The 27,892-nt window shown below is 35.7% G+C and overlaps 1 protein-coding gene across 3 annotated transcripts in view; it reads right to left on the bottom strand.

The window, feature by feature from the left end:
• The window catches only part of LOC5575755 (BAI1-associated protein 3), a 436,766-nt gene that overhangs the window by 224,676 nt on the left and 184,198 nt on the right, over positions 1–27,892 (bottom strand). For 2 of the 3 annotated variants that reach the window (XM_021839915.1, XM_021839916.1), the window contains exons 4-5: positions 27,112–27,276; positions 1,216–1,453 (exon numbers count right to left, since the gene is read on the bottom strand). In XM_021839915.1, coding sequence (XP_021695607.1) covers positions 1,216–1,453; positions 27,112–27,276 — 403 coding nt within the window. The remainder of the gene's footprint in view (positions 1–1,215; positions 1,454–27,111; positions 27,277–27,892) is intronic. The other variant, XM_021839917.1, reaches the window with a different exon arrangement.

The raw sequence follows: 27,892 nt of genomic DNA, 5'->3' as shown, positions 1-27,892 counted from the left end.
ACCCATTACATAGACAGATATAATTCCATAAGAAACTCTTTTTGGATATCAAACGCATTGATCATTGGCATTCATAAGACAATCTAATAGAGTACGATTTTCTTTACAATTTCATACGAAAATCTTATGAATTACGTGGAGAGATGCTAATAACAAAATATTCACGATTGAGATTCATAAGCGCGCGTATGACAATGATTAGTAGCACTTGTGAAAAACAGTCGACTTCCTATCAAAAACCACGTAAGAATTTCATACGAAATTCTTTTGGAATAAAGACATAAGAAGCATCTAATGAGACTCATAAGAAAAACTTGTGAACTTCCATCGATCATTGCGTTCATAATACAAATAGGTATAATTTCATAAGATACTCTTATGAAGGATCATAGATATCAATTATGGAATTCTTTGAGACCATTATGTATTTAGAGAATCGCTCTTTGAATTTAGGAAAATAAAGATATTCATAAGATCTCTAATGATAACGACAAGAATTTCTTGTGAATATCGGACGTTTTGTGTTTCATAAGAATCTTATGAAAGAGAGAATACCAGTCAAGAAATCAATTCACAAGCGTTCTCTTATGAAATTCGTACGTAATTTCTGGCTCAGTGTGGGATAGCGCCAAACGTGACGGCGGAAGATGTATCACAGAAATATAGGGTATTGAGGGCAGTGTTTCTCAAGTTTTATTTGAAGGATTGTAACTCCGTACACTTCGACCATTATTTTGGGATGGTTAAGGATATCAGTATAGTGGGATCTGGGAGTTACCAATTGTTGGTGATGCGATCCGTAAGGAGCATGTGACAAGATCAAAGTACCAAGTACTAATCCATAAAGTTTATTCAAAATTAGTACGAGAAACCTAGTTGTTAACTTTCGATTGATTGCAAATGATTGAATGATGAATTCTTGAGTCTTAAGGTCGCAAAAAAGGGGAACAGGCGTGCAAGAAAGTGCGAGAGCTTTCAGACTAGTACAATGATCGGCAAAAGCTTTTGTATGAGAATCACTGCCCTTGTGGGAGATGGTTTTAGTGCTACGGCTGCTATAGGAGCAACCCTTCGATAGGTTTATAACACCCAAAGGCATAAGGCCAGCCGATGTCTGTATCATTTCAAGTTCGATTGGCGATCGAACAGTGGATAACAGAAACGAATCATGAGGAAAGAAGAGGGAACACGGGACAGAAAATGCATGACAGTTACCTGTCCTCCCGGTGCCGGAGCTCCCACCGTGTTGGCAATCGCGTAAAGGACGTCCAGATAGAGATGCTCCTTCTGCTCGGACCGTTCGATGTCGTCCTCCAGTAGGCGGTCGTTATCATTTTCCGGTAGCACTTCGGCCCTTGTCTCCACCGCCCTGACCGCTGACATCCGCCGGTTTTCGTTCTTCCAGGACAGGGCAGTAAAGCTTTCGAAGTAGGAACCGTCGTTCTCTTGGACGCTGTGAACGAGACCAGAAACAGAAACAGAAAAGTGCACGTTGAGTGTCATTCTTGAAATTGCTCGGGCTTTGGTTACACTTTACAGGGTATTTCTAGCATAACATGTGAAAAGGACATAAATCAAAACTGTAAACAAAAGAGACTTTTGCCAAAAACACTTTAAAGCTTATCAACATCTTGAGATACATTAGATTGAATTTTTTTTTTACTAGCGCTTTCTAGCTGATAAATGTCTCATCAAACTTTTCACCACAAACTGCTCTTGTTTTGCTGAAGAACTTTGCACAAAGACATAAATCTTCTAGCTCATCAGGCTCTAGAGATGGGAATGTTTTAAAAACCTATTACTGGCGACACTTAGCGGATGAATTCCAGTTTTTTCACATGCCGTGTTGAACAACTAGGGGAACTTACGTATTGTCGGCAGCCTAAGCAGCTGAACTTTTAAGAGGGCAATTTTACGCAACAATAGAGCACAACAATTAGCAGCAGACACCTTAACTACACTTGAGCACTCTTCATTTGTTAATTATTATACACAAAACACTATTTCATTCCCTTAATCTTGTATTTTTCTTCACCAAAGTCACGAGGCACTTGTTCTTTTATCGGCAATGCAATTACTATTGTCGGCAACAAAAATGTTCACTTCGGCAATCCAAAACTGCGCAAAAACTAGTTTATGTATTGGTAACATTTCGTATTTGTTGACAAATCCTGAAATTAAACGTCACTCATTATGTTCTGCTCGTTGAAAGGGCCAATGCAGAAAAATACAGACTACACTGAGAACAGAATTGCTGTTATAAATAGAATAGCAGAGAGTCAAATTGAATACACAACGCCACTAAATTTATGCAGACTAAGGCACCGTCCACAAATTACGTAACGCTCTAGGGGAAAGGGGAGTAGATTCAAACGTTGCGGCTCAAACACAAAATTTATTTTTTTCATGTAAAGACCGTTGCGGAGGGGGGAATGGTCAAAAATTGAACATTTTAACGTTATGTCATAAATGGACGCTGCCTAATTTCGTTTTCATTTATTTTATCGAATATTTTTTGTATTCAATCTCACTATGGCAGCATTTCGGCTGTATAAATTGCCATGTCATAGTCTTGCAGCAAGTGCGAATCCAGCCTAGAAGTTGCAGCGTGACGTCATGGTTAATTGATTCATAATGTTGTGCTCTGCAAGAAAAATCCACGGAACACGATTATCGGACTACTTGAATTTCAGAGTTGCGTTTGAATGGGTTACATGCATGCCCCTATTCGCTACTCACACTACTATTTATTAGAGTGCCGGCTTATCTTTCAAAACCTTTCAAAACCAAAAATTCTTGTACTCTTATGAATTAGAATCATATTAGAAGATAAACCTCAAAGTTTGAGCCAAAAATATTAGAATTAAAGGGGCAAGCGTCTTGGAGGTAAATTTTCAAATTATAAAAAATGGCCTTCAGTGAAGTCAACATAACTTCGGTAATTTCTAACCAATTTTAAAACTTTTAGCACCACTATCTTAAAAACTAAATTTATGAAAACTTTGTAGAACATCAAATTTCTGTAAAATCAAAACTAGTTTCAATAAAAAGTAGATTACTCCAGATGTTTCCTCATTTTACTAAAACAATATCTTTGGTTGACCATAACTTCATGAATGCTCAACCGATTCCCAATCTTTTTGCATGGTTTTGAAGCTTACTTAATTAATTTGAAACAATAATATTTTTGCTCATGTTAAAATAATATATGCACTATTGAACTTGTAATTAAAACAAAATGTTTTATAAACACAAGTTTAATGGACAAAAAATGTAATTTTTGGCGAAAAAACATTAATAATCCAAATAAATTCCATCGTGTTTTTGAGTAGTTTTTGTTACAAAACTAAGTCAAAACCATGTTTTAGAAACATATGTTGTATGAACAGTATGGAAACACCTATTTTTTGCTTCAAAAACAAATACAGTCGAAGCTCATTATAACGACCACTTTAAAAGCGACAAAAGCTCTCTATAGTGACATTATTCGGTCCCTTGAAAAAGATTTTAATGTTATCACTATTCTCTATTACGACGCTCCCTTGCCATGTCGTTATAACAAGCTTCGACTGTGCAAATATTTGAAATAGGTTGAGTATTTAAAAACTTATGGTCAAACAAATATGAATTTTCCAGTAAAATGAAGAAAAATTTTGAGAAAACTACTTTTAACAAAGATTTGTTTCGATTTAAGACAAATTTGATGTTCTATAATTTTTTCATAAATTTAATATTGAAACTAATAATGCTAAAATTTTTGAAATTGGTGAGAAATAACCGAAGTTATGGTGGCTTCACTGAAGGCTATTTTTTATAACTTGAAAATTCACCTTGTAGATGCATGCGCCACCCCTAAATTGTTAATAGGATAAGAGATAGAATTTAAGTAAAGTACATAACATTAAAACTTCAGTCTGTGTGACCTGTAGTCAAAGACGGTGAAGAAATAAATATTTAAATCTTAATATTTTTAGCTCAAACTTTGCGGTTTCTCTTCTAATATGATTTGAATTCATAAGAGCACACGAATTTTCGGTTTTGAGAACATTTGGAAAATAAGCCGCACTCTAGCGTCTATGCGCAAAAAATCGCTTAAAGGTAACGTGAAATTGAAAATTCTACAGGCTATTTTTACATTTTTTTACGTTCATATTATTCTCAGTGTATGAGAAAATCAGAATAGGCCCTTTGCAAATCAATGCACTCATGACTTGACACAAAAACATCATCCTCTGATTGCCTGTAGAACAACAGGAGTGTTGCCAAAATAGTTTACCTATTGAAAGACGTATATTTTATATGTTTCTCAGTATATTGAAGTTTATGCGCTACAATCGTCAGATAAGGAAAGTATTGAAAGGCTCAATTATTACCAATGTATGCTTTGTTGCCTAATTCCAATGCATTAATTAGTTGTGTTCGATTTTTTCATTGAATTTAAATTGTGAATAAAAAATACACCGTAATTGAATACGGTTTTCTGGCAACCTATTTCCGTAATAAAAAGTGATTGCCGAGGAAAGCAAAGTGCATTAATTTTAATTTGTGATTTAAAGCATGAAAATTCAGTATTTTTGAGTGTTTTATAGACAAATTAATAGTTTAATAGTGCATGAGTGATCGGTGCGTAGCTTGTGTGACAAATTGGTATTGGAGCGGAGAATTGGACCTTTCAAAGTGGTGAGTTTTTCTTAAGCTGTTCTTGTATTGTTTTATTCGGCAGCTCACGAATGACGATAATTTCCTAAGCATTTATTTCATTCAATGATATATATCATATTTTTGTGAAAGATGAGGTTTACATGGAAGATCATAGTTCAAAGAATATATTGAGTACATTGAAGGTAACTCTTGTTCCGTAGAAAAATCCTAACAAGAACGATAAGTTAGTGCTGCCGAAAATACCCTCAGGGTGCCGAAGCCATCATTTACCCTATGTCGAAGACACCATATTTCCATCTTGTCAGAACCTCCAGAAATAGAAGATTGCATATTTGTTAATAGCGTTAGCTAGCAGATAAAATTTCAAACAAGTTATCACTGTCGGATAACCCTTGATCGGTTTAACAACATAAACCTGCAAGCTTGTTAGTATCTCGAGATATAGAAGATTGCAGATAATTTATTGCTAGCGTAACCTAGCAGATGCATTCCCAATAACATTTCTGACCCACCCCTGATATGCTGAATAACTTTGTCGAAGATTTCCAAATTTCATCTTATTAGGAGCTCGAGCTTTACCATTTTGCATAGAGCCTCTTTAGAAAAAGATACCGCTATTTATACCTTTTGGCGAAAACAGTTTGTCACCATTAAACTCTCAAAAGCGCGCCCCTTAATCAGGTTCGGCCACTAAGCTGGTTGAATGATACTGATTTTGACCATGCATCGGTACTCTAGCGTATCAAATTATTGCTTCTACTTATAAGATTCAAAGTCGTTTTTTGAAACTGTGAACAGGTTTCATCGCATGAGACATTTAGATTCCTTGAAACAGAAAGCTAATTTTAGAATTTAAGAGTTCTGCTACTCTACCGATTCGGAATCGTTTCCCTCCTAGATATCGAATGATAAACTCTTGAACTCGGAAAGAAATTGTCTCATGAGTTGAAACCAACCTCAGTTGCTGATTGAGCCATTTTTCCACTTCGACCTCCTCATCATCTAGGACAAATAGGTGGGTCTTAGTGGCTTGTTACTCGTCCGACCGTAACTTATAAGTATTCACAAGAACAGATACAACAAGAGTACAATATGGTAGATCTTACCCCGTAACGCACCTCGTAACTAGGTAGGTGATCTACCCGCGTTACGGGTAAAAAGGTTTGTTACTAGCAACCTTGCGGATGAATTGTCAATCAAATATATCACTGTCGGATAGCTCTTGACCTGCTGAACAATTTTGCCAAATACACTAACCTTCTAACTCTCAGGGTCTTCAAATATCAGTTGAATGGATGACATGGTCAATATTGGTACTGCAAGACAATCCCGAGTATTTTCGGAATGTCTTGGTATATCCAATTTTTTTGGATCATAAAATAATTTTCAACAAAATAGACACCGATGATGCAGCCGTGTTATTCCACTTCCCTAGTAAGGATGGATGACACCTCCTCGGAACGGCGAGTGGGCTAATAGTGCGGTTGCCCCCGTCCCGTTAAAACTTTGGCAAGCCTCCGAGTACATTCCAAATCCGCCACCTTAGCAGTTGAAGGTTTCCTGTCTTGCGCCGATCTGGCTCTGAACACGGTACCCCATGAAGGTACGTGTCAACCCTACCATGGCTCTCACTGCCTGGTGATCTTCACCATGGGAGCACGAAGGAGACTACTTACGACAGAGGAAGATAGCGGCTTGGAGGGGGGAACCAACAAAAATGGAGAACATCGCAGACAATACCGTAATGGAAGTTGAAGCAGCAGAGGGTGTGAACGCAAACGCGTTCACGAGAAGCGGAAAGCTACAACGTTCGCCAGTAGCACAGCAGGAGACACCAGCAAGTAGCAACAGGGCGTTGCAATGTGAGAATTCTAGACTCCTAGCAAGACTAGGGTTTCAAAGCCCATTGTTCACACCGAAATCGAGCAACAGCATTTGCCAGGAAGGCATAACGGGGAATTCGAAGGTAATGGAGGTCAAGAAGAAGGTGAATGAATGTAGTAATAAAATACGTCTTGATGGTTCAGGAGTTTATTGGTCCATGCACGAGTTCACTAATTTGACGTTTGAGCGGTGCCGAATTCACTCGTTTCCATAGTCACATAAATAACACGGCACCGCTAGAACGTCAAATAGTGAACTCGTGCATTGGTTCATTATACAATGATCATCCCTAACGTCAAACAACTACTACTGTACCCTATGTCAGCCTACTATGATCTCACTACATCTCGGGCATCCTGACATTATCGATGACCTCATCGATATCACTACCTTCAGACATGTGATCATTCATCCATTTTCTCATGTTTTGGGGCGAACAAACCGAATTAAATGGAGTATTTGCAATTTGAAATCCTTCTATATCAGTCACCACGTATCTATCGTTAGGCAAATTTTTTTGAATTTTATATGGACCTTTATATTTCGGAGCCAATTTATGAGTTTCACCAGTTTTCAGAACAATGAAATCACCTTCTTTATAATTTGTACAATTTTTCCTTTTCTTATCAATTTGTCTTTTATTATAATTTTGATTGACTAAATTTTGTTGTCGGGCATTTTCGCGAATATTTGTTAAATTTAATGTTTCTAGATTTGGTTGTCTGTTAGCAACATAATTTGCAATGTTGTTGTTTTCACTATCCAAATTATTTTGCTGAAATCCGAACAATAACACACTAGGATAATTACCTATTGACCTGTTATATGTATTATTAAAAATGAATTCAACTTTTGGTAATAATTTATCCCATTTTTTACACGATTCATGACATAATTTAGCAAGCATTGGGGTAAGTGATTTATTCATACGTTCAACTTGACCGTTTGCTTCAGGTGTGTAAGCTACAGTTTTTATATGTTCAATTTGATTATTTGAAATAAAATCATTAAATTTTCTCGACGTAAAACAGGATCCACTATCTGTAACAATTCTATTCGGTTTACTATAGAAGTTTATGTAATTCGTCAAATGAACAATAGTTTCTTCTGAGCTAATACTTTTTGTTGGAAAAAATTTAGTAAATTTTGTAAATGCATCTACCATTAGGGTGGGGCTTATTTCCAAAAATCTTCCGTAGTCAGGATTTACAAAGTGGAAAATGATCACCGGTCCCAAAATAACATCCTGCGAAAAAATGAGATTTTTTGGTGAAGGTTTAGAGGTGGCGCAAAGGGCGTAAGTGCAATTTCCCCATTTTAGTGAACTCTGAAAAAAATTGGTATGCTTTTCAGCTTGTTTTGGTGATTTTAGGGCCCTTAATGGCAAAAATCACCTCAAAATTGCGATATCCCCACTCCTTTAGATGATATTTGTCGAAATATATTTTATACATACGATTTTTGGCCCTTGTATAGGTTACGTTGACTGATTACTATGAACCCGAATAAGCATATGAATAGCTGGGGAGGATTCTTATGCAAGTAGAATGGAACAAAGAGCAAAGAAGAATGAAAGAAAGAACAAAGAACACAGAAGAATGTAAGGTGGGGTGAGTTAAACAAGGGAAGGTGTAACTGATGATATTATATTAGAATGAACTACGGAAAATATCTCGATTGGATGTATGAGATGTGAAAATATCTCGGTTGGATGTATGAGATGTGATTATATGCAAGTTTTACACTAATTTTGTATTTTAGAATGCCCGTTTGATATAACTCCAGCAATTGCTTTTATAATCTGAAAGAAATTACAGAGGGGCCTAAACCCATACAGGCTCAAAATCCGTACACTTCATACAAATAGAAGGAGTTGTATATGAAGTGGAAGAGTTTAGATTAATTTCATAGGTGTTCGGATTTTGATCCCGCACGATATATCCTTATTAGGTAAATTCATAAACGATTTCTGCTTTCTAGCAGTAACATTTCCTCTTAGAATTTCCACAGGAATTTCTGGATTATGATGCCATTTCAACAATTAATTGCGTTTGGGCTTCCAATACTTCACTTTTGCCACTACACCTTCAACATAACTTCGGACAAACGTAAATGTAGTTGAAGTTCAATATATCGTTCTACATCTGTATATGAAATCGATGTATATAAACAACAACAGAAGGAAAAAATCAGTAGTCAAAATTCAAATTACTGCACGAGCTTCTATAGGGTGCAAGAGATAAAACACATCAGGTTGAAACCTCTCGAATTTAAACAAAATTAATGCTTCACAGTTCTGAAACATATTTTTTTCAGGAATTGCGACAGAGCTACATGAAGGAATTTTCACAGGATGTTCTATGTATATATAAATGCTTATATAAATTTGTTATGAATTAATTAATACTGTGTGAATTTCCAGGATGTATATTTTGCAACGATCCATTTCGATAAATTGCTATCAACATCCAGGAAAAAAAAACCTAACTATTATTGAGCTAAAGCAGTGAAGTGGACATGCATTTATCTATACCTACCAGGAGAATAATGATGAAACTTCGCATGGAGTTGAGGACATTTTAGCCGTTACTGCAATTTTTCTATTAAGAGTAATCTAAAATCGTATGCATGGGTCGAAAACTAGAGATCATAAATTGGTGCTCTTCCCCTACTTGAAGAAACATTGCTCGAAATATTTCTAAAGTAGGTTATATTAAAAAGAAGTCAATATAATCATCGTTTTCTACTGCAACTTTTCTCCATTGTGTAAAATCTCGATTTTACAAGATTCCTCAGTTACACTCAACCCATCACTAGTTTCACCCACCCCACCTTACATTCTTCTGTGTTCTTTGTTCTTTCTCTCATTCTTCTTTGCTCTTCGCTCCATTTTACTAGCATAGGAATTCTCCCCAGCTAATCATATGCTTATTCGAGTTCATAGTAATCAGTCAGCGTAACCTGTACAAGGGCCAAAAATCGCATGCATAAATATATTTCGTCAAATATCATCTAAAATCACCAAAACAAGCTGAAAAGCATACCAAATTTTTTCAGAGTTCACTAAAATGGGAAAATTGCACTTACGCCCTTTGCGCCACCTCTAAAGCTTCACCGAAAATTCTCATTTTTTCACAGGATGTTATTTTGGGACCGATGATCATTTTCCACTTTGTAAATCCTGACTACGGAAGGTTTTTGGAAATAAGCCCCACCCTAATCTACCATGACTAATATATACTTTGCTCTGTTTGTAGAAGGTAGCTGTATAGGTCCATAGTAATCCAACAAATTTTTAAAAACCCTTCTTTCTTTCCACTAGGGCTATAAAAAATACAAGTCAAGCAATTGTTTATATAATTTTTAACAAACTTATTCATTCTACTGAACCAAAATTGCTTTCTTATTTCATGCATAGTTTTTTCTACTCCAATATGACCACAATTTTCATGACCTAATTTAATGACATTGTCAATCATCAATTTCGGAACAACTAATAAACGTTTGTTACCATCTTTTTTGAAAAGTACGCCATTTATAAGCTCAAAATCAGGAAAAGGAGATCTCTCCAGAAGCTCTTTAATTCTAATAATTTTCTCATCCTGCTCTTGTGCAACTATTATGTTTTGCTCTATATCATTTTCATTAAGAACATTGATACTTTCAGCTTTATTTTCATCGATTAAATTTTGATGGTCTAATTTGAAACTGTCTACATTTTTTTTAACTACCATGTCTTGACGACTTAAAGCATCAACATGTTGCATTTTTGAACAATCTCTATATTCTAAATCAAAATTATAACATTCCAAAAACAATGCCACCTGCAAATTTTTGGATTAACATCTTTTTTGACAGAGTTTGAACTAAAGCATTACAATCCGTAAAAATTTTAAAATGAATTCCTGCCAAATAAATGTGAAATCTTTTAATAGCATATACTACTGCCAGTGTTTCAAGTTCAAAGCTATGCAGTTTTGATTCTAAATCATCTGTTTTCCTACTAAAATAACTAACAGGATGAAATTTATTATCATTTTTATTTTTTTTGAAGCAGAATGGCTCCGAATCCATAGGAGCTAGCATCACAGTGAATTTGTTTTCTGCATGAGGATCATATGTTGCCAAAATTGGGTCCTAAAATTTTTAATGAAATCTTGTTTTTATTTAATAACACGAAAAAGCATGTTACTGTAACTGCTTTAGCAATTTTTCCCGCTCAAATAATGGCTATATCATGTTTAAACTTTAATTTAAAAATTTGGTCCATAAATGAACCTTGACACTTGTGATCATGTTTGACGTTCGCTTAGTCGACAAAAACACCACAGGGGTTTTAGTTCGACCACTGGGGTTGTTCCTATCTGACATTTCGTAAGGGACACGGAAAACAAAATACACCCAAAATTTGAGTTTAAGCCAAAGAATGTGACAAAATCTAAAGAAATGTTTTTTGGGTTTAAACCAACGGAAAACATTAGAAAATTGAGTAAACATGTGTTTTTGGCCTAAAATTAAGCGTTTGGCACTAAAATTGGGACAGGGCTTTAGGACCCTATTGGCAATGAAATCAATCTGTTTTTCAAAATATTAAAAGCTTTTAATTCGTTCTCTCCAAATATAAATTTTGCATCTTTTTTCAAAAGGCTATATAAAGGTCTCGCAATGGTTGCAAAATTTAGTACAAATTTTCTAAAATAACTAGTAAGGCCTAAGAACCTTTGAACATCCTTACAGTTTTTAGGTGTTGGAAAGTTAGAAATACTTTCAATATGAGATTTGTTCAATTTCTTTCCAAATTTATTTATAGTATATCCCAGATAATCTATTTCTTCAAATATAAAACGACATTTGCTCAAATTAATTTCTAATAAATTATCATTCAAAATTTGAAAAACTTTTCCTAAAGTCTCTATGTGTTTTTCAAAACTTTCACTAGCTATCAAAATATCATCAATATAAACAATTATTTCTTCATCATCTATCAATTTTTTAAAAATTCTATTTATAAATCTCTGGAAAACCGCAGGAGCATTATATAATCCAAAAGGGACACGTAAATATTCATATTGACCCTTTGGAGTTACAAAAGAAGTATATTTGGTAGATTCGGGTGCAATTTTGATCTGATGGAACCCAGATTTCAAATCAATAATTGAAAATACAGCTTAATCTCTCAAAGAATCAATCAAATCATCTATAACAGGCAAGGGGTAGTTATCACTTACAGTATTTTTATTCAGTTTTCTATAGTCTACGCATAACCTAAAACCATTATCTTTTTTAGGGATTAATACAATAGGGCTGGCATACGGTGAATTACTTTCTTTAATAATTCCTTCTCTCAATAATTCGTTAATTTTCCCGTCAACTTTATTCTTTTGATCATATGACAACCTTCTAGGTTTGAAATGAAAATATTCCTCTTTTTTTAACAATATAGTCATTTCATATTCTGTAACTGGCTTATGTGGCTTTTTGTTGAAATAATATTTACTCTTGAAACATTCTAAAAATTTTGCCATCTCGTCATCAGATATTTTTCCAATATTTGATAACAAAGTTTCGTAAATTTCGGAACTGATATTACATATTTTTTTATTATTTACCTGAACGTTAGAAGGATTTTCAAACTGTAAATACCTTTTATTGACATCATACATTTTGATTCCATTTTGAATGATCGTTTTAATCTCTGGACGCATGATCACATCTCTTCCGATTATGGCATCGACGAGTCCTAAGTATTTGTCAGCAACAACATAAAACTCAATTCTGAAATGAATGTTTTGCATGATTATCTCAGTCTTAAATATTCCTAAAATTTTGAGCCTATTTCCACTAATACTTTTATAATATTTACTATCTTTATAATTGGAAATTCTAGATTTTTCTACTAAACCTCTACGTATTAGTGAAATTGGACTCCCTGTATCATATAAAGATTTAAATATTCTATTTTGACTAGGAAACTGAAAATCTACCAATCCTGAACGTCCATCTTCTACAGCTAAGTCATCTTTAACAACAGCATTCACAAATTTTGGTTTTGGAGCTTCATCTCGCACATTTCTCCTGTTGGGATTGGGCCTCGAAGTATTATTACGATTCTTCCAGCAAAATGCAGCAACGTGTCCAGGTTGATGACAAAAATAGCACTTAATTGGTTTCCAAGAAGACAAATTTGATGCTGAGGAAATTCCGAACATTCTGAAAGCTTGAATAATTTCTCCAAGGGTTTTGAAATTTGATAGTCTTGCTTGATTTTTCAGTATCGGATCCATTATTCCTTCTACGATGTACTCAATTAGTTCTGATTCTGGCATCTTCAAAGGTTGAGCTATAAATTTTTTGGCTTGACAATAATCAGAAAAAGTTTCAAATTTTGGGGACCAGGTTCTATTCTCCAAACGCTTGCGAATTTCAAATGTGTTCACAGGACGATCAAAAAATTCTTTGAGGTTCTTCAGTATTTCATCGTAACTCTTCAACATAAAATCAGCTTGCGAATGTAGCCAGGATAGAGCTTTACCTTTAAGGTTCCGGATGATCACCAACTTCATGATAAACTCGTTAACTTTAAGCGCATTTTTCGTATTCTCCAAAACAGCTACAAAATGATTGACATCTTCTTCAGAAGCTCCAGCAAAGGATGGCAGCATAATAGAAATCTCTTCCGGTCCAAAATGATGAATTTGATGGAAATTTGAACTATTTTGAATCAACGGAATATTTTCCTTGATTAAATTTTGAGCTTGAATTTGATGAACATTACAATCTTGACTGATACAATCTCCACTTCCAGGTTCGATGCGATTTGACACCGACCCTGAAGTTATGTGGGCAGCGGAAGCAGCAGCATTAATTGCGTGTGGCACGGCGATACCTGCAGCTTGTGATCCGCTTTCTTGAAATGAATTTCTACGTATTCCCGACATCCTTTCCAAGCACACGTCTCCTATTCTCTCCTCAGGTAACGGACTCGTAACAGGATGGACAAAGTTTACAGAATCTCCAACATCCACAGTATTTGAATTTCGGGTTTCGTTTCCACTTTCTCCACGGGAAATCGATTTTCAAATGCACCATGGCTTGAGAAAATTGTCTGTTCCATTTCTGCAGAGGTCTTTTGGCTTCGTAATAGCATGACTTATCACACTTCTGAACTATAGTAATAAAATACGTCTTGATGGTTCAGGGGTTTATTATACAATGATCATCCCTAACGTCAAACAACTACTACTGTACCCTATGTCAGCCTACTATGATCTCACTACAATGAACTCTACGAGTACATGAAGGACAGGACTAATGAGCATCACAAGATTAGGAATCTAGTAGATAGATCATCATCGAGTCCAAATCTGAGGAAAACATTATTTGGAAATGGATTTATCAAATTACAGTCGACGCTTGTTATAAAGACAACGCAAGGTACTGTCGTAATAGAGAAAAGTCGTTATAAGGAATAATTATAACATGAAAATTTGTTTCAAGGGACCGAAAAATGTCGCTATAGAGAGCTTTTGTCACTATAAAAGTTGTCGTTATAACGAGCTTTGACTGTATACCAAATGACCATTATGACAAATGACCATTATGACAAATGACCATTATGACAAATGACCATTATGCTAAATTGGGTAGAACTATAATGCCAATTTAAAGCTTGGACACTTTCTGATAAAATCAGCGGGAAAGTTATCTTTGAATTAATTGTAGATGATTGTGCCGGAATACCTGTTGGAATTGAATTTTGTAAAAAAAGCCTCAACTCTTTGAAAAATGTATATTCAACAGATCCTCAATACTATGAATCAGCCACAATTAGTCCAACGATAACTTTCCCACGGATTTGGGGTAAACATCATCTGATTTTGATAAACTCATCTAAAGCCTTATGAAGTAGGGATAATGCGCTCTGAGATCTGCTCATAGCTTAAGGACATATCTCCTTGAGTACCAAAATGGCCTCTAATATGGCACCTTACTCCCCTCTTCACTTTCCGCTCCCTCCTCCCACGCTTCTCACAGTGTTTTCGAGAGCGATCACAAAAAATGATTATTTGACGTTACTAACCTCATTGTAGAGGGGTGGTTTCTTAACTGAAAGCATTCCATAATGTGTTCACCAGTTTTTGAATGCAAACACGTAGTTATTGCTGCGATTTGTGTTGTAAAATACCACGCACTACCGAATCACTTCTTCTTCACGCACTGAGATATTGTTTGCTGGCTTTTCGGTGCCCGGTCTAAAACTCACTTTTAATCGTATTTCTACTCACCGTGGCAATTTAAAAATCTAATGCGATACTTGAAACATTTTGAGTTTTCACGCATGATGCTCCTGGGAGCAATAAATCCCTTATATTAGTCAATTTGTGCTCGAAAACAGCACCGGAACGCGAATTCACTGAGCCAACATTGTTTATGAATCGGATGCGCCGTTCTCAATGAATGGAAGTGATGTCAGTTTTCATGTTTAGATTTAAAATTATTTGGGATATTTATACACTTGCTTCAACCACGTATTTTACAATTTCATAATACTCAAAAGGTGTACAATGTCACAAGTGTTGCAAAACATTTCTATGCGTGAGAAAAACAATGTACGACGCAATTTTACAGCAAAAATGAATATAAGATATTAAACAGTAGGGTAATTCGCTAATTGTTGAACGCTACCCAAATGTTGAACGATCTGTAGAAACCATGTTAAAACAGGAAATTAAACCATTTTCAAACAGTTTCAATAAATTATACAGATTATTTTGTAAGTTAGCTGTACTATTGGACACAATAAATTTAATAAGCACGTTAATTTCTTAAACGAAATATTTATTGAAAATTTTTATCGGTAGGTGAAACGAAAATTTCAATTCTCTTAGAAAAAAACTTAAGCTGTGGCTGCTATGAAATAAGCTGTGTAGTAAAACATACTACGTATATTGGGTTAAGCACCTATTCACGATATCAGTAAAAGTCTGCTTTAGTTATTTTCTAAACATCCGTACAATTTACTCGTACCTATTAATTACATAAAAACTTTTTCAATTGCACTTTCGTTTCACGTACATTTTCCATTTGTTGAACACTAGCATAACATGACAGCCTTGGTTTCATCGACAGTATTGCCAGATTTTTGATTTTCGTAGCAAACACCTATATTGAAATGGAATATTGCATTACACAATATAGTATTGTTTATTGCTTCAAATATCTGTTGAATAATTATTATTAAAAAATCCTATAATGGAGTCTGTTGCAATGATGAAAAACGCGATTCAGTAAAGTATAATTAATTGCAACCCTGGCTATATCCTGAATCTTTCTTCGAATTTCACTATCTTCACTATGGCATCAATGCCATCACCGTTTGTTTGTTTACATCATGATTGAAATTGCGCATCGGCTGCCGATTTATCCGGAGTATAACCTCAATTTCGCGATTGATGCTGTAATGTCGAAGGTAATGTACATTAGCAAAAGCCGCTAAAGTCTATGGAGTGCCGAAGGGGACGATCCACTTCCGTCTCAGCCCAGAGTGGCCAGGGAAAGTGGTTCGCGGACCTTACCCTGTCCTCACAACCGACGAGGAGCGCGAACTTGCAAGTTGAATGAACGCGGGAGTAAAGCGGTCAACATTTAGCGACAATCGTTCAACATTAGGATAAGATGGGTTATGTATGTGTTCAACAATTGGGTGTAGAACTATATTTTTAAATATATATTTTTTTATTTCAAAATGGACATTACAGTACCAAAAATGTAACAGGAATAATGTTAAACAATCGCCTACGGTGTTGAATGTTTTTTTTTGCATCCTTTCTATCATAATTTCCATTAAAATCAAATAACATAAAAACGTCTATCTTAACCGTTCAACATTTGGCGATTTACCCTACAATTGACTGTAGAATTCAAAAAAGGAATACTGATGGCAACTTTCTCCGTCCGTGAGAAGCGAGGAGTAAACTGCCAAAAAAAGTAAACAACACACGCATGGTGTGAAAAATGCTTATAATTTTGGTCAAAAAAACTGTTTTCACTACCAAATGAAATAAATTGTGATTTAGAGCTTTTATGAAGTTGTTGATGAATTCATATCGACAATAATACTTAGGAATGCAACGTGTGCTAGTGATACTGCCTAAATAATTCTGTGGGTGGAGGTATACATGGAACATGACGATTTATTTTTGGCCGACGCACATAACATGCTCCGCCTATTTGGGTGGCTCGAGTGGGTGCTTTAGCGGGTGGATCGAGTGGGTGGCAATATTATGTTTACGTGCTCGATGAACTTTCACCTTAAAGGAAGCTTCATAGCCTATGGGTCAACCAAAATTTTCTTTCAAAAATTAAAATTCGAGGAATCTTAAGAAGAAGTTCAGAGCAGTCTCTAAACTGCAAAATCAATTGCTTTTTCTTAATTTTCTGATACGTTTTCCACTGATGAATGAGGAAGAATATAGAATGTCTGATCAGGAAACTCTATTCATCTGGCTACTTGAAAACATAGTTCCAAGAACAATATAAGTATACCTGTACTATGAAATCGTGTGTGGGCCACATCACACTGGAATTCAAAACCGAGTTGCACAAAACGCTATGGAGGGCCACACTTTGGTGATCACTGTGTTAGTACTAACTGTTGGGGCCTAATTAGGAAACCAATTACTAAAGGATCTAACTAGTAATTCTAGTTGGAAGCGTTTTATTTTTGCAATGTGGCATACTACTTACAATGTTTCGGAATGTGTCGTAAAATAATTTTTCAATGTATATACGTTTGCAAATAAGGCCCTTATCACATGTTATGCTAGATCTGTGCCTTCACACACTAAACATCATCGCAATAAGAAAACGAAAACGCAGCATCTCTTGCAAGAGATGAAAATATCCAGGAAGTACGAAGAACGCGAAATTAGACCGACGCAGTTTTAAATAACGGCCTTCTGATGGCGTTTCTTACGGTGGTTGTGCGAGGTTTCCTAGGCGGAAGATGCAGTGAACTAAGTAATTGGATGATTCAATTTCGCTAAAAGCATTATGGCTGGGAAAAGATAACATTGTTGCGCCCGATAGCTTCGTGGTCGTGGTCGTTGGCAGCCATGAGCCGGAAATGTCCTCCGACGGCGACTGGGAGGAATAATGGGTTTCCGGTTTCATCATGTCCTTTTAAAGTTTATAGTTGGAATTTGTACATGGTTTTTTTTATGGGACGGACATGGATGATGACAACAATATGTCGGAATTTTATTCCCGTTATCGTTAAAGCAACTCATCTGGAACATATGTTCATAAAAATCGTGCCATGGGATGCATTTCCGGATGCATAGCTGCAATGTTTTAGATTGGAAGAATCCCTATAGATTAAATAGAACATGATAAAAAGAAAGTAGAGTTCTTGTAGAATTTTCTACAAGACTCTAAAACAAATGTGTTCCACGTTTTTCCGCTATCATTTTAACAAAAAATCTTGTTAGCAAGAAAAAAACATAACACAGGTAATTCCTTGAGAAAGGTACAATGAAGGTGTTCGAAAAGTATATTCAAAACGTAAAACAAACTAAACGCCATAATCTAGAATATAATCATCACAGTCGTACCCCGAGAAGTTCCTGGAATCTGGAATTTTTGATAAAGTATTTTAAAAGAACTCGAAGTATTTCTTCATGTATCCATGAAAAAATCGACTGTAAGTCTTAGTCATTATGTTGGCATATTTTCATCGTTGGAGCGTTTTTATTCGAACTATCGATAATCCTGATCACTAGTGCACACTACATACTGTTCTATCAGCGTACGAAATTTTATTATTCCCTCAAACCCGTAAAATACCTTTAATTCTCCGAAGCTGGCACACAAAGCAAACAACATAAGCCTCCTAACGGCCATACAAAGCCCATGAAAAACTGCACCGAAAATGTTCATCATATATTAGTTTTATTTCGTTTTGATCACACTCTCTACCACTTCATCGATGTGACATACACTAATCGAGTTTTCATTCTTGTTTTTTCATTCATTCAGCGATGAAAATTTATGTTCAAAAGCTGCTTCATCCATTGGAAAACAATGAAGTCTTCCATGTCGATGGGTGGAACGAGGGCCATTGCAGACAGTCAGCGGTGCTTCCCATTTGCACTGAAAAGGATTTTCCCCTCTTTGCTGCTTTCGGAATCATTTTTCAGCTTTTGGCGTTAACACCTGGCAGTCGATGAGGTAAAAGAATAATAAATGGATATAGAATTTATAGCAATGAGAGAAGAGAGAGAGAGAGAGATCATTCCATAACTTTAAAAAAGTAAAAGAGACATTGCTATACTTATTATTAAAGTTCCGTTATCTATCTTATCTATAACTTGAACTTGGGTTTTTGAAGAATTTTATGTTTATAATTCTTTAGGTTCAGATAACTCATCACTATGAAGGGCTGAGTAAAACTGCATTAGTTTTGAGCGATTTTAAGTTTACACGTCTAATTGAAACTCTTTATGGCGCATCAAAAGACAATAAGTTAATCTTACTTCGTAGGTTTTTTAACATCAACAGTTTTTGAATTATGTTTGCTAAATTTTTACTCAAAGTTGTGTTAATTTTGAATCTATCAAAATTTTAAACTAGTGTGTCATTAATACCGTAATCTTATATTGTTTGAAAAGCACTTGCGAAAATTTGGTGGAAAAATCTGAAAGCTATTTGATATTCATAAAATAGCCATTCAAGTCACGCTGAGTTTGCACGATACAAAAATCTTTAGTTAAATTGTTCCGTTTGCTTTATTCAACCTGTTACTGATGAAATCTGCTGTGGAGTGAGACACAATTTCGAGATGTACTGAGTTATTAAACTGACATCAATCAGTGCTGGTTTCGTGCGGTTGTGGTCGACAAAAAGGCAAACAATAATGGTGGGGACGGTGAAAAATGATGCCCAAAGAGTAAGTACGGCCATGCCGTCGTTAGGAGGCTATTAGATTCTGTTTAGATTTTTGGGTGAAGAAGAATGTCTGCTAATGGCAATTTAAAGCAGCTGTTGTGGTTTGGTCATTGATAATAGTACTGACTCAGTTCATTTTGTAATATTGAATGGGAATGAATTGTAGTTTTTTTTTTTGATTCATTAGAACTTGGAAACACACAAGGTGTTTTTGAAAACGCTTGTTTTTTCTTTGAGGAATTATGTTGCTAATGAATCTTCGAGCTGTTTAGTGGAATGAAAAAACAAATTTAATTCCACTAGAGCTTGTATCCTTTGACAGATACGCATATTTCAACCTCAACTGTAAGGCCGTCTTCAGTGTCGTGTACTAGACTCGACTCGACAAATATGCGTATCTGTCAAAGGATACAAACTCTTGTGGAATTAAATGGTATTGTACTAGATTCGGGGTTTCATTTACTTATGTTGCTACTGTTCGACTTTTATTTTATGAGCACTTCTGAAGCGTTCCACTAGGGGCCTTCCTTAGACGAGTGGTTAGAGTCCGCGGCTACAAAGAAAAGTCATGATGAAGTTGTCTGGGTTCGATTCCCGGTCGGTTCAAGATCTTTTTTGTAATAGAAATTTCATTGACTTCCCTGGGCATAGAGTATCAGTATCATCGTACCTGCAAAACGATATACGATTGCAAAAATGGCATTTTGGGCAAAGAAAGCTCTCAGTTAATAACTGTGGAAGTGCTCATAAGAACACATAGCTGAGAAGCAGGCTCTGTCTCAGTGAGAACGTTAATGCCAAGAAGAAGAAGACTTCTTCACTTATCCTTCAATTTCTTAAAGCAAATTCCTAGATTTTTTTTTGAGAAGTTGTTGAATTTTAAAAGACGTTTTGACCGAGAATCTTGGATGATGTCCCAGGAAAATCGACGGATGAATCGCTACATAAATTCTTGGAGGAGAATCGTTGGTGGGATTCAGATGATTTCTGAAATAATCTTTAGAGAAATTCCATTTATGTGGTTCTCCTTGTGAAAATCCAGGTTGAATGCATGATGTATCCAAAAACAAATTCTTGGAGAAGTTTCTTGGGAAATAATCATTAAACGAACTTCTTCAAAAATTTCCGGATTAATAACTGAAAATTTGGGCAAATACCTGAATAAATTTCTGATGAAACTTCTAGAGAAAATCATGATAAACTTTTATTTATTTTTTAATTTATTTTATTTTTATTTATTTCGTCAATCAATAGTAGACTACACATTTGCTTAATTCTATGTTGTATTATATCTTAAGGAATTAAAATATTGTCTTAGCTTTGTTCGCGACATGGTCAGATCAATTTCTGTACAATGCTGATTATAAAGAGACATCATTCGATTCATTGGGCCGAATTTTGCATAGTTAGTTCGATGATTATTTGATGCAAACAAATTCCGATTTCTTAACTGTCTAGCGGGCGTGTAGAAATTCAAACATGATAAAAGATTGGTGGAATCAATACGCTGCGATACAATATCATTGATAAATGAAATCATGGCTATTTCGCGACGCTCATTTAAGGTTTGAATATCGATAAGCATGCATCGAGCCTCGTATGATGGCAGTGGAAACGTTGTCCAGCCTAATTTGCGTAAGGCATATAAAAGAAATTGCTTCTGTACTGATTCGATTCTATCACCATGTATTTTTATATGCGGAGACGACACAATACTACAATATTCTAGAACTGATCTTACATAAGCAATGTACAAGGTTTTAATCGTATATGGATCCCGAAAATTGTAGCTAAAACGCTTAATAAAGCTCAACATATTGGTTGCTTTATAGATAGTCGTATTATAATGATCAGTAAAGGTAAGTTTAGAATCTAATATGACACCTAAATCTCTAATCTTATCGCACTTTTGAACAATTTGATTTCCTAAAGAGACAGTAATCTGTGGTGTATTCCGTTTTCTGCTATATGTGATTAAATTACATTTTTTGACGTTTAATTGAAGTAAACTTTTGCTACACCATTTATCAAATATACTTATTTCATTCAGATAAATGTCGCTATCTTTGTTGCTATTGATTTCCATATAAAGTTTCATATCGTCGGCATAAATCAGAATTTTAAGATGTTTAAGCACATATGAAATATCGTTAACAAATAATATAAATAACAGTGGACCTAAATGCGAACCTTGGGGAACTCCTGATGTAACGTGAACAGGTTTAGACATTTTTCCCTCAAATCTAACAATTTGTTGGCGATCTGTCAAATAAGATTCAATCCAGTTGAGGAGTCTCATCGCAATTCCCATTTTATTGAGCTTGAAAATCAACATAGGAATGTCTAGTCTGTCAAATGCCTTACTAAAATCGGTGTAAAGTGCTTCGACGTGGTTACCTCTATCCATTGCATTCAAAGTGTAATTTACAAATTCCAAAAGGTTTGTTGTAGTAGAACGACCTTTATAGAAACCGTGTTGTGTATTCGTTATTCTATGTTTTATTTGGCTGAACACATTTTTATTTATAATTGATTCAAATAGTTTTGGAATGGATGAAATAATAGCAATTCCACGATAATTTCGAACATCAGATTTTCTACCAGACTTGTAAATGGGTATGAGATACGATCTTTTCCATTCTTTTGGAAATCTGCTCATTTCAAGTGACTTGTTGAATAGCCAAAATAATGGTGCTGTAAATTCATTAGCTAAGTTTTTCAGTAAAATAGGTGGGATTCCACCTGGCCCTGATCCTTTGGTGGAATCTAAATTCTTCAGTCCTGTTAAAATGTCCTGTAAAAGTATTTGACTTACACCGATATCGCTTGTAAAATCAGGAAAACTAGAAAAATATTCAAAGTCACGATCTTTATCCGAAAAGTTAGTAAAAGTCTCTTGGAAAAAAGTAGCAAAAAGATTGCACATACCATCTGGATTATCAGCTGCTCTATCATCCAATGTCATTTTAGATGGAAAATTGTTAGACTTCATCTTCGATTTAGCATAATTGAAGAAATTCCTAGGGCAAGATTTTAAATCATTTTCTATTTTTGTGTTGTACTCTTCAAGCGCAGCGGATATTGCTTGATTAAGTTGGTTGACAATATACAAATAATTTTCTAAAATTTCTCGAGATTTTTGTTGCTTGTAAATTTTATGAGCCTTTTGCTTACGATTTTTTAAATTAGTTATTTGCTTATTAATCCAAACAGGGTTTTTCGACCCATTTCTACGACGTCTTCGCAATAAAGGAACTTCCATTTGAATAATTTCCGACAAAATTGAATAAAAATCCGTCACTGCGATTTCTAAATCTCCTTGGTTTTCAAAACGGATTGCCAATCTATTCTATTTAATTTTTGTTTAATTCCGTCATAATTAGCGTTTTTATAATCAAAGAAATTCTCAAAGTCACAGTTGTCAGAATTGTGATTATTGTGAACAAAAATTGAGTACTCAATAGCTGTGTGAAATGCTTCATTTTTCCATAGTGGAGAAACAGATTCATTCACACAGAAATCATCCATAATGTTTGAGAATAAGAAGTCCAAATAACAGTTTTGCCGGTTTTTCACATGATTTATTTGATTTAAACCTAAAAATGCAGCTTTTTCAAAAATAAATTGTAATGATTCATTTTCACCGACAACCGGAAGCAGAATGCTTTCGTTTTCGGAATCACGAATAAAATCAGTATTACGCTGATTAAAGTCGCCATAGATATGCACTTTGAATTCTGGAGATAACTGGGATACAATTTCATCAGCAGTTTGAAAGAAAATTTCATATGATGATTTGCAAGCTTGGTCTGGCGGAAAATACACAGAAGCAAATATATGTGTTTCTTCGGCGATGTGTGCTTTCACCCACACATGTTCAAATTCTTTATGTTTTGATGAAATAATTAATTCTGAATTGAATTTAGTAGATATTGCGATGAGAACTCCACCACTAGACATTCTTTGGGTAAGGACCAAATCTCGGTCATCTCTGAATACATTAAAACTATTACCAAAAACTTCTTCATTTTTAATTTTTTCATTCCAACTAGTTTCAGTGCCCATAACAACTGAGAAGGATGAAGTTAGAATTCTTTTATAAATTTCGTTCATTTTAGATGCACTCTTCATGCGATTAAAATTTTGGCAATATACTAAAATTTCGGTAGCATTTGCTTCTGAAGAAGTTGATGGTAACACATCCCTTTGCATAACATTATTTGAAAGTTCAGATCTATTATTAGATACATTGTCATTATTTAAAATATTACCAACTAGTTGTTCATCAGCCACGATTGGATCGTCAGGGTCTACGTCACAAACAAATGATTGGTTGGGAGAAAATCTACTCCGAAGTTTTATTCAGCAATTTTTCATTTTATACAAATTCTGTGGGCGTCAAAAAAAAACAGTCTTCTAAGAATTGTGTTATGTTTTCTGTTGAGCAAAAAAATCACCTGAAAATATCGTTCAAACACTTGGAATATTAGAATTTCCTCAACTCAACTCAAACCCGAACAAAATGTCACTTTCATTCCTTTGCGTTAGAGCCCCTCAAATATAGTAACTTTCAATTTTCAGTTTTGGGTCATTTTTTAATTTACGTAGGGTTAATTTTCTTAGGTTCACTGTGATCAAAATATTTGCCAACGTTTGTTCTACCCATGGTTCCGAACGTGGACGCGCCTCTGACTCCAGACTTAAATTTACATGACGTCATGTTTACATCGCATAAATGAAGTTTACATGACGTGTAATCTTCATTATTTTTAACTGTGTATCAGAAGCTCAACGCGTTCCCGCAATGGCTTCGTGCCACGAGCCGAGATGTGCAGGCATAAGGGTGGGAGCATCTTGACGGACGAACGTGAGGTGATCGAAAGGTGGAAGCAGCACGTCGATGAACATGTGATAGTGCTGAGAGAGTAGGTAATGAATGTTGAGACAACGGAGGAAATGCCTTCGTCAGTACTGCGGACTATGGAAATTAACCAGTCCCCATTTTCAGGGAGGTGAAGGATGCCACCAGTTCAAGAACAATAAAGCCCGGTGAGGCTAGCCATTTGTCTGCACCGGCAGATAAGCACAATCTGAGAAACAGAACAGTTAACGAATGATTGGTGGGAAGTAGTAATATGCCCCATCTACAAGAAGTTAGATTGCGAAAACTTCTGAGCTATCACCATCAAGTGTTATCACACATTATCTTCCATTGTATGCCACCTGTAGTAAATGTATTCGTGGGAAGTTATCAAGCCGGATTCGTTGATGGCTGATCTATAATGGACCAGATCTATACTGTACGACAAATCCTTTATAAATGTCGTGAATACCAACGCATCACTTTTTCATCAATTTTAAAGCGGTGTACGACAGTATCGGTTGCATAGAGTAAATAATGGACAAGAACAGCTATCACTAGAAGCTCACAAGACTGATAAGAGCGACGATGGAAGATGTACCCAATTGTGTGGAGATTTCATTGTCAATTCGAGTGACAATTAGAAGATCGGCAGTCAAAACTTTAGCGAAGTTCGGCGTCGGCATTCTAATTTAGTGCTTCGTCGATGCATAAGGACTGCCTTTGGCGGCGTATCACTTCGTTAGAATGTCGACGTTAAACTTCGGCGAATTTTTGTTGGTGGTATTTCATTTCTCTAATGAAGTTCGGTTTAAAGTTAATCTGAATGTCCGTTTGAACTCCGTCGCGGACTATGACAAATTGATGAACTTTTGTGTCTGTTCAATATCACGCACGAATTTCAACAGGTCCAGTCAATTTGTTTGCTACGTGGATGATTTGGACTACGTCAGCTGATCATTTGAAAAGGAGGCAGAACTGTAAACCCGCCTGAAACTCGAGACAGCAAAAGTTAGAATGCGCCAAAGACAAAGTACATGATGTGGGTGGAGAAAGAGCGCAAATGGGTGCGCCTAGGAAGCAGTGTAACGATAACCGGAATACGTTAGAGATGGTCGATTAGTTCGTCCAGCCTGGCTGACGTTTGATAAAAGCTTTAGCTTTATGTAAATCGCCGATCTGCTGTAAGTGTGTTGTCGTGGTGGAATTTTGAGCGAAACTGGCAACACTAAGTGACAGAGATATCAGTAGTGAAAAGTGCACTCAAAATTTTGGGAGTTCGATTCTCGGGAAGCCCAAAATAAACACCAGGTATATTTTTAAGTTCTAAATTAGTTTAACAATAATAAAAAATGAATTAATGCATTGAAGCTGCTATCACGAAGGCTGCTCTCAAAAATTGGTTTATTGCGCCAACGATGACGATTCCAAACAAAGGTGTTTTTTATCAGCAGGTTTAAAAATTTTGAAATACAATCAACGACAATAACATTTCTTTAAATGGTTCACATATAAGAAATATTTACCTTCTTAGTTCTTCCTAAACGATGTTTATATCAAATATAATTTGCAATTTCCACCTCAAACACATCAATTATCAGACAACATCGTCATCACACACATAAAAAATATCACACAAACCAACCAAGTTCACTCTACTTTCCGTCAATCACATCCACCGACAAACAACATCACAGATTTGGTGTGGGCTCTCATTGCGTTCACGACATCCACCACTCAGTGTTCGAAAAAAAAAAAGAAAACGACAAAATACGGAAACTCAGGACATCAATGGTGCTTGCCGAATTCAACGACGAACACGGAACGATAAAATTTGGAGTGGTTTGCTTCTCAACCACGAAGAAGGTGCCAATGATTGTATAGAGCCATCGAACATTATTTGGGGGTTGAAAGTTTGGGTGCTTTGGATTGCGCCGGTCGTCTCACGAACGCCATCCAATGATAGTTTTTTTTCCGAAAAATAGTATAGAGAAGGCATAGAATACAGATAGGAAAGTTATGTGCTTTAGTGACACATTGAATTGAGGGTGTTTTTTATTTATTTGCTGGTGAGAAGAAGACATCAAGTTGCGAAAGTGAGAAGGTGAAAGGAGGTAATAAGGTCGGGTCTCCCAGTGCATGGTTTCTTTTCTGTCGATGTTTCGCCTTATTTGTTGTAAGAAGTTGACACGGACGAGATATCGACGATAAGGTTACGGCGCACTTTGGGGCAAATACCTACTTTTGTTGGCCAAAGTATCTAGCTCTCTGGTAACACGTCCTAGAAGTTTGATGTCTTCGGCAAATTGACATGGTTGAATTAGAGCTTTATTTTGACAGTATTGAATGTAAAATAGACAACTTACAAGTTTTTCAAATCCATTCTATCTTTTGATAACAGCGTCTTACTAGAATCATGTTTTTTTTTATGAATGTCATATAGCACAATGATTTTAGAGCATTTATCAGAAACATTACAATGAATACCGTAGAAATAAAGCTTAAGGTCAAGATAATTTGTCGAAGACATCAAACCTTTAGGAAGCAACTTTAGAATACTGGAGGTTTTGTCCAACCAAAGTAGGTTTCTGCCCCTCAGTGCGGCCCAGAAGGAAACTCGACTGAACGAATAGTTGAAAGCGGAAAAAGTTGCTCAATAGTTGTAGAAGAAGATAGCTGAAATAGTACACAGTAGGAAAAGAGATCCACCGACCGACTTCAAAACGACGATATTGATTGAAAGTTTTGGCGAGCCATACCTATTGTTATTGGCACTAACGACACTGTTATAGGGTGGATTCATTTTGTCGAACCGGTAGACAATCTCTTTGAAGCCCTTTGAATCTTTGTCCTCGGCGGTGATGGCCGGAGCCAGTTCCCCCTGCACTTCGATTATTGGCGCTGGGGACAACCGGTGGCGACGGCTGTGCTTGGGATTTGTTCGTGATTGGAGTAGTGATGGTTTAATGTTTTGTAGTTACGGTAGAGTTCAGGCAAAGAACATGAAAGTGTTTCGTGTTTGGAGAGAGTGAGAAGAGAGAGAAAAATGCTTCGTTAGTCATTGGGTTTTTGATATACTTTGCAGGAGTACCAAAAATTCATTAAGATGATCTCAATATTTGCAAATTAAAATATATATTCACCATCAAGTAATGCAACATCCCAGTTGAATATTGCAGAACATCCCAAAAAGTTTTGCATCACCTGAATCTGCCCATAACTGCATATTTGAAACATTCGACAAAAGTAGGCATTGAGTAGATGGAGTACTTTCTTTCTTCTATATTGTGATCTAGTTCAGTCAATGTCAATGTGTTTAAGAAGACTTATGATGGAAAACATCACAGGCTGGAACTTTTTACGCACAATTCTGTTGCTACGTGATACTAGTGCATGTAAATTTACGCATTCCAGCAGGTTGGAGCTCATGATCCTGACCTCCTAGAAAATTCGTGTCTCCAGCAGAGTTGTTCGCTGTCACTATCAACGCTTAAAATTTGCTGATTTTTACTGGCTGCGATACAATTCGAATCATTCCAT

The sequence above is a fragment of the Aedes aegypti genome, chromosome 2, assembly GCF_002204515.2.
Source record: "Aedes aegypti strain LVP_AGWG chromosome 2, AaegL5.0 Primary Assembly, whole genome shotgun sequence".
Taxonomy (NCBI): Eukaryota; Metazoa; Arthropoda; class Insecta; order Diptera; family Culicidae; genus Aedes; species Aedes aegypti.
Note: the sequence above shows the minus strand (reverse complement) of the source record. Positions and strands in the feature narration are given on the sequence as shown.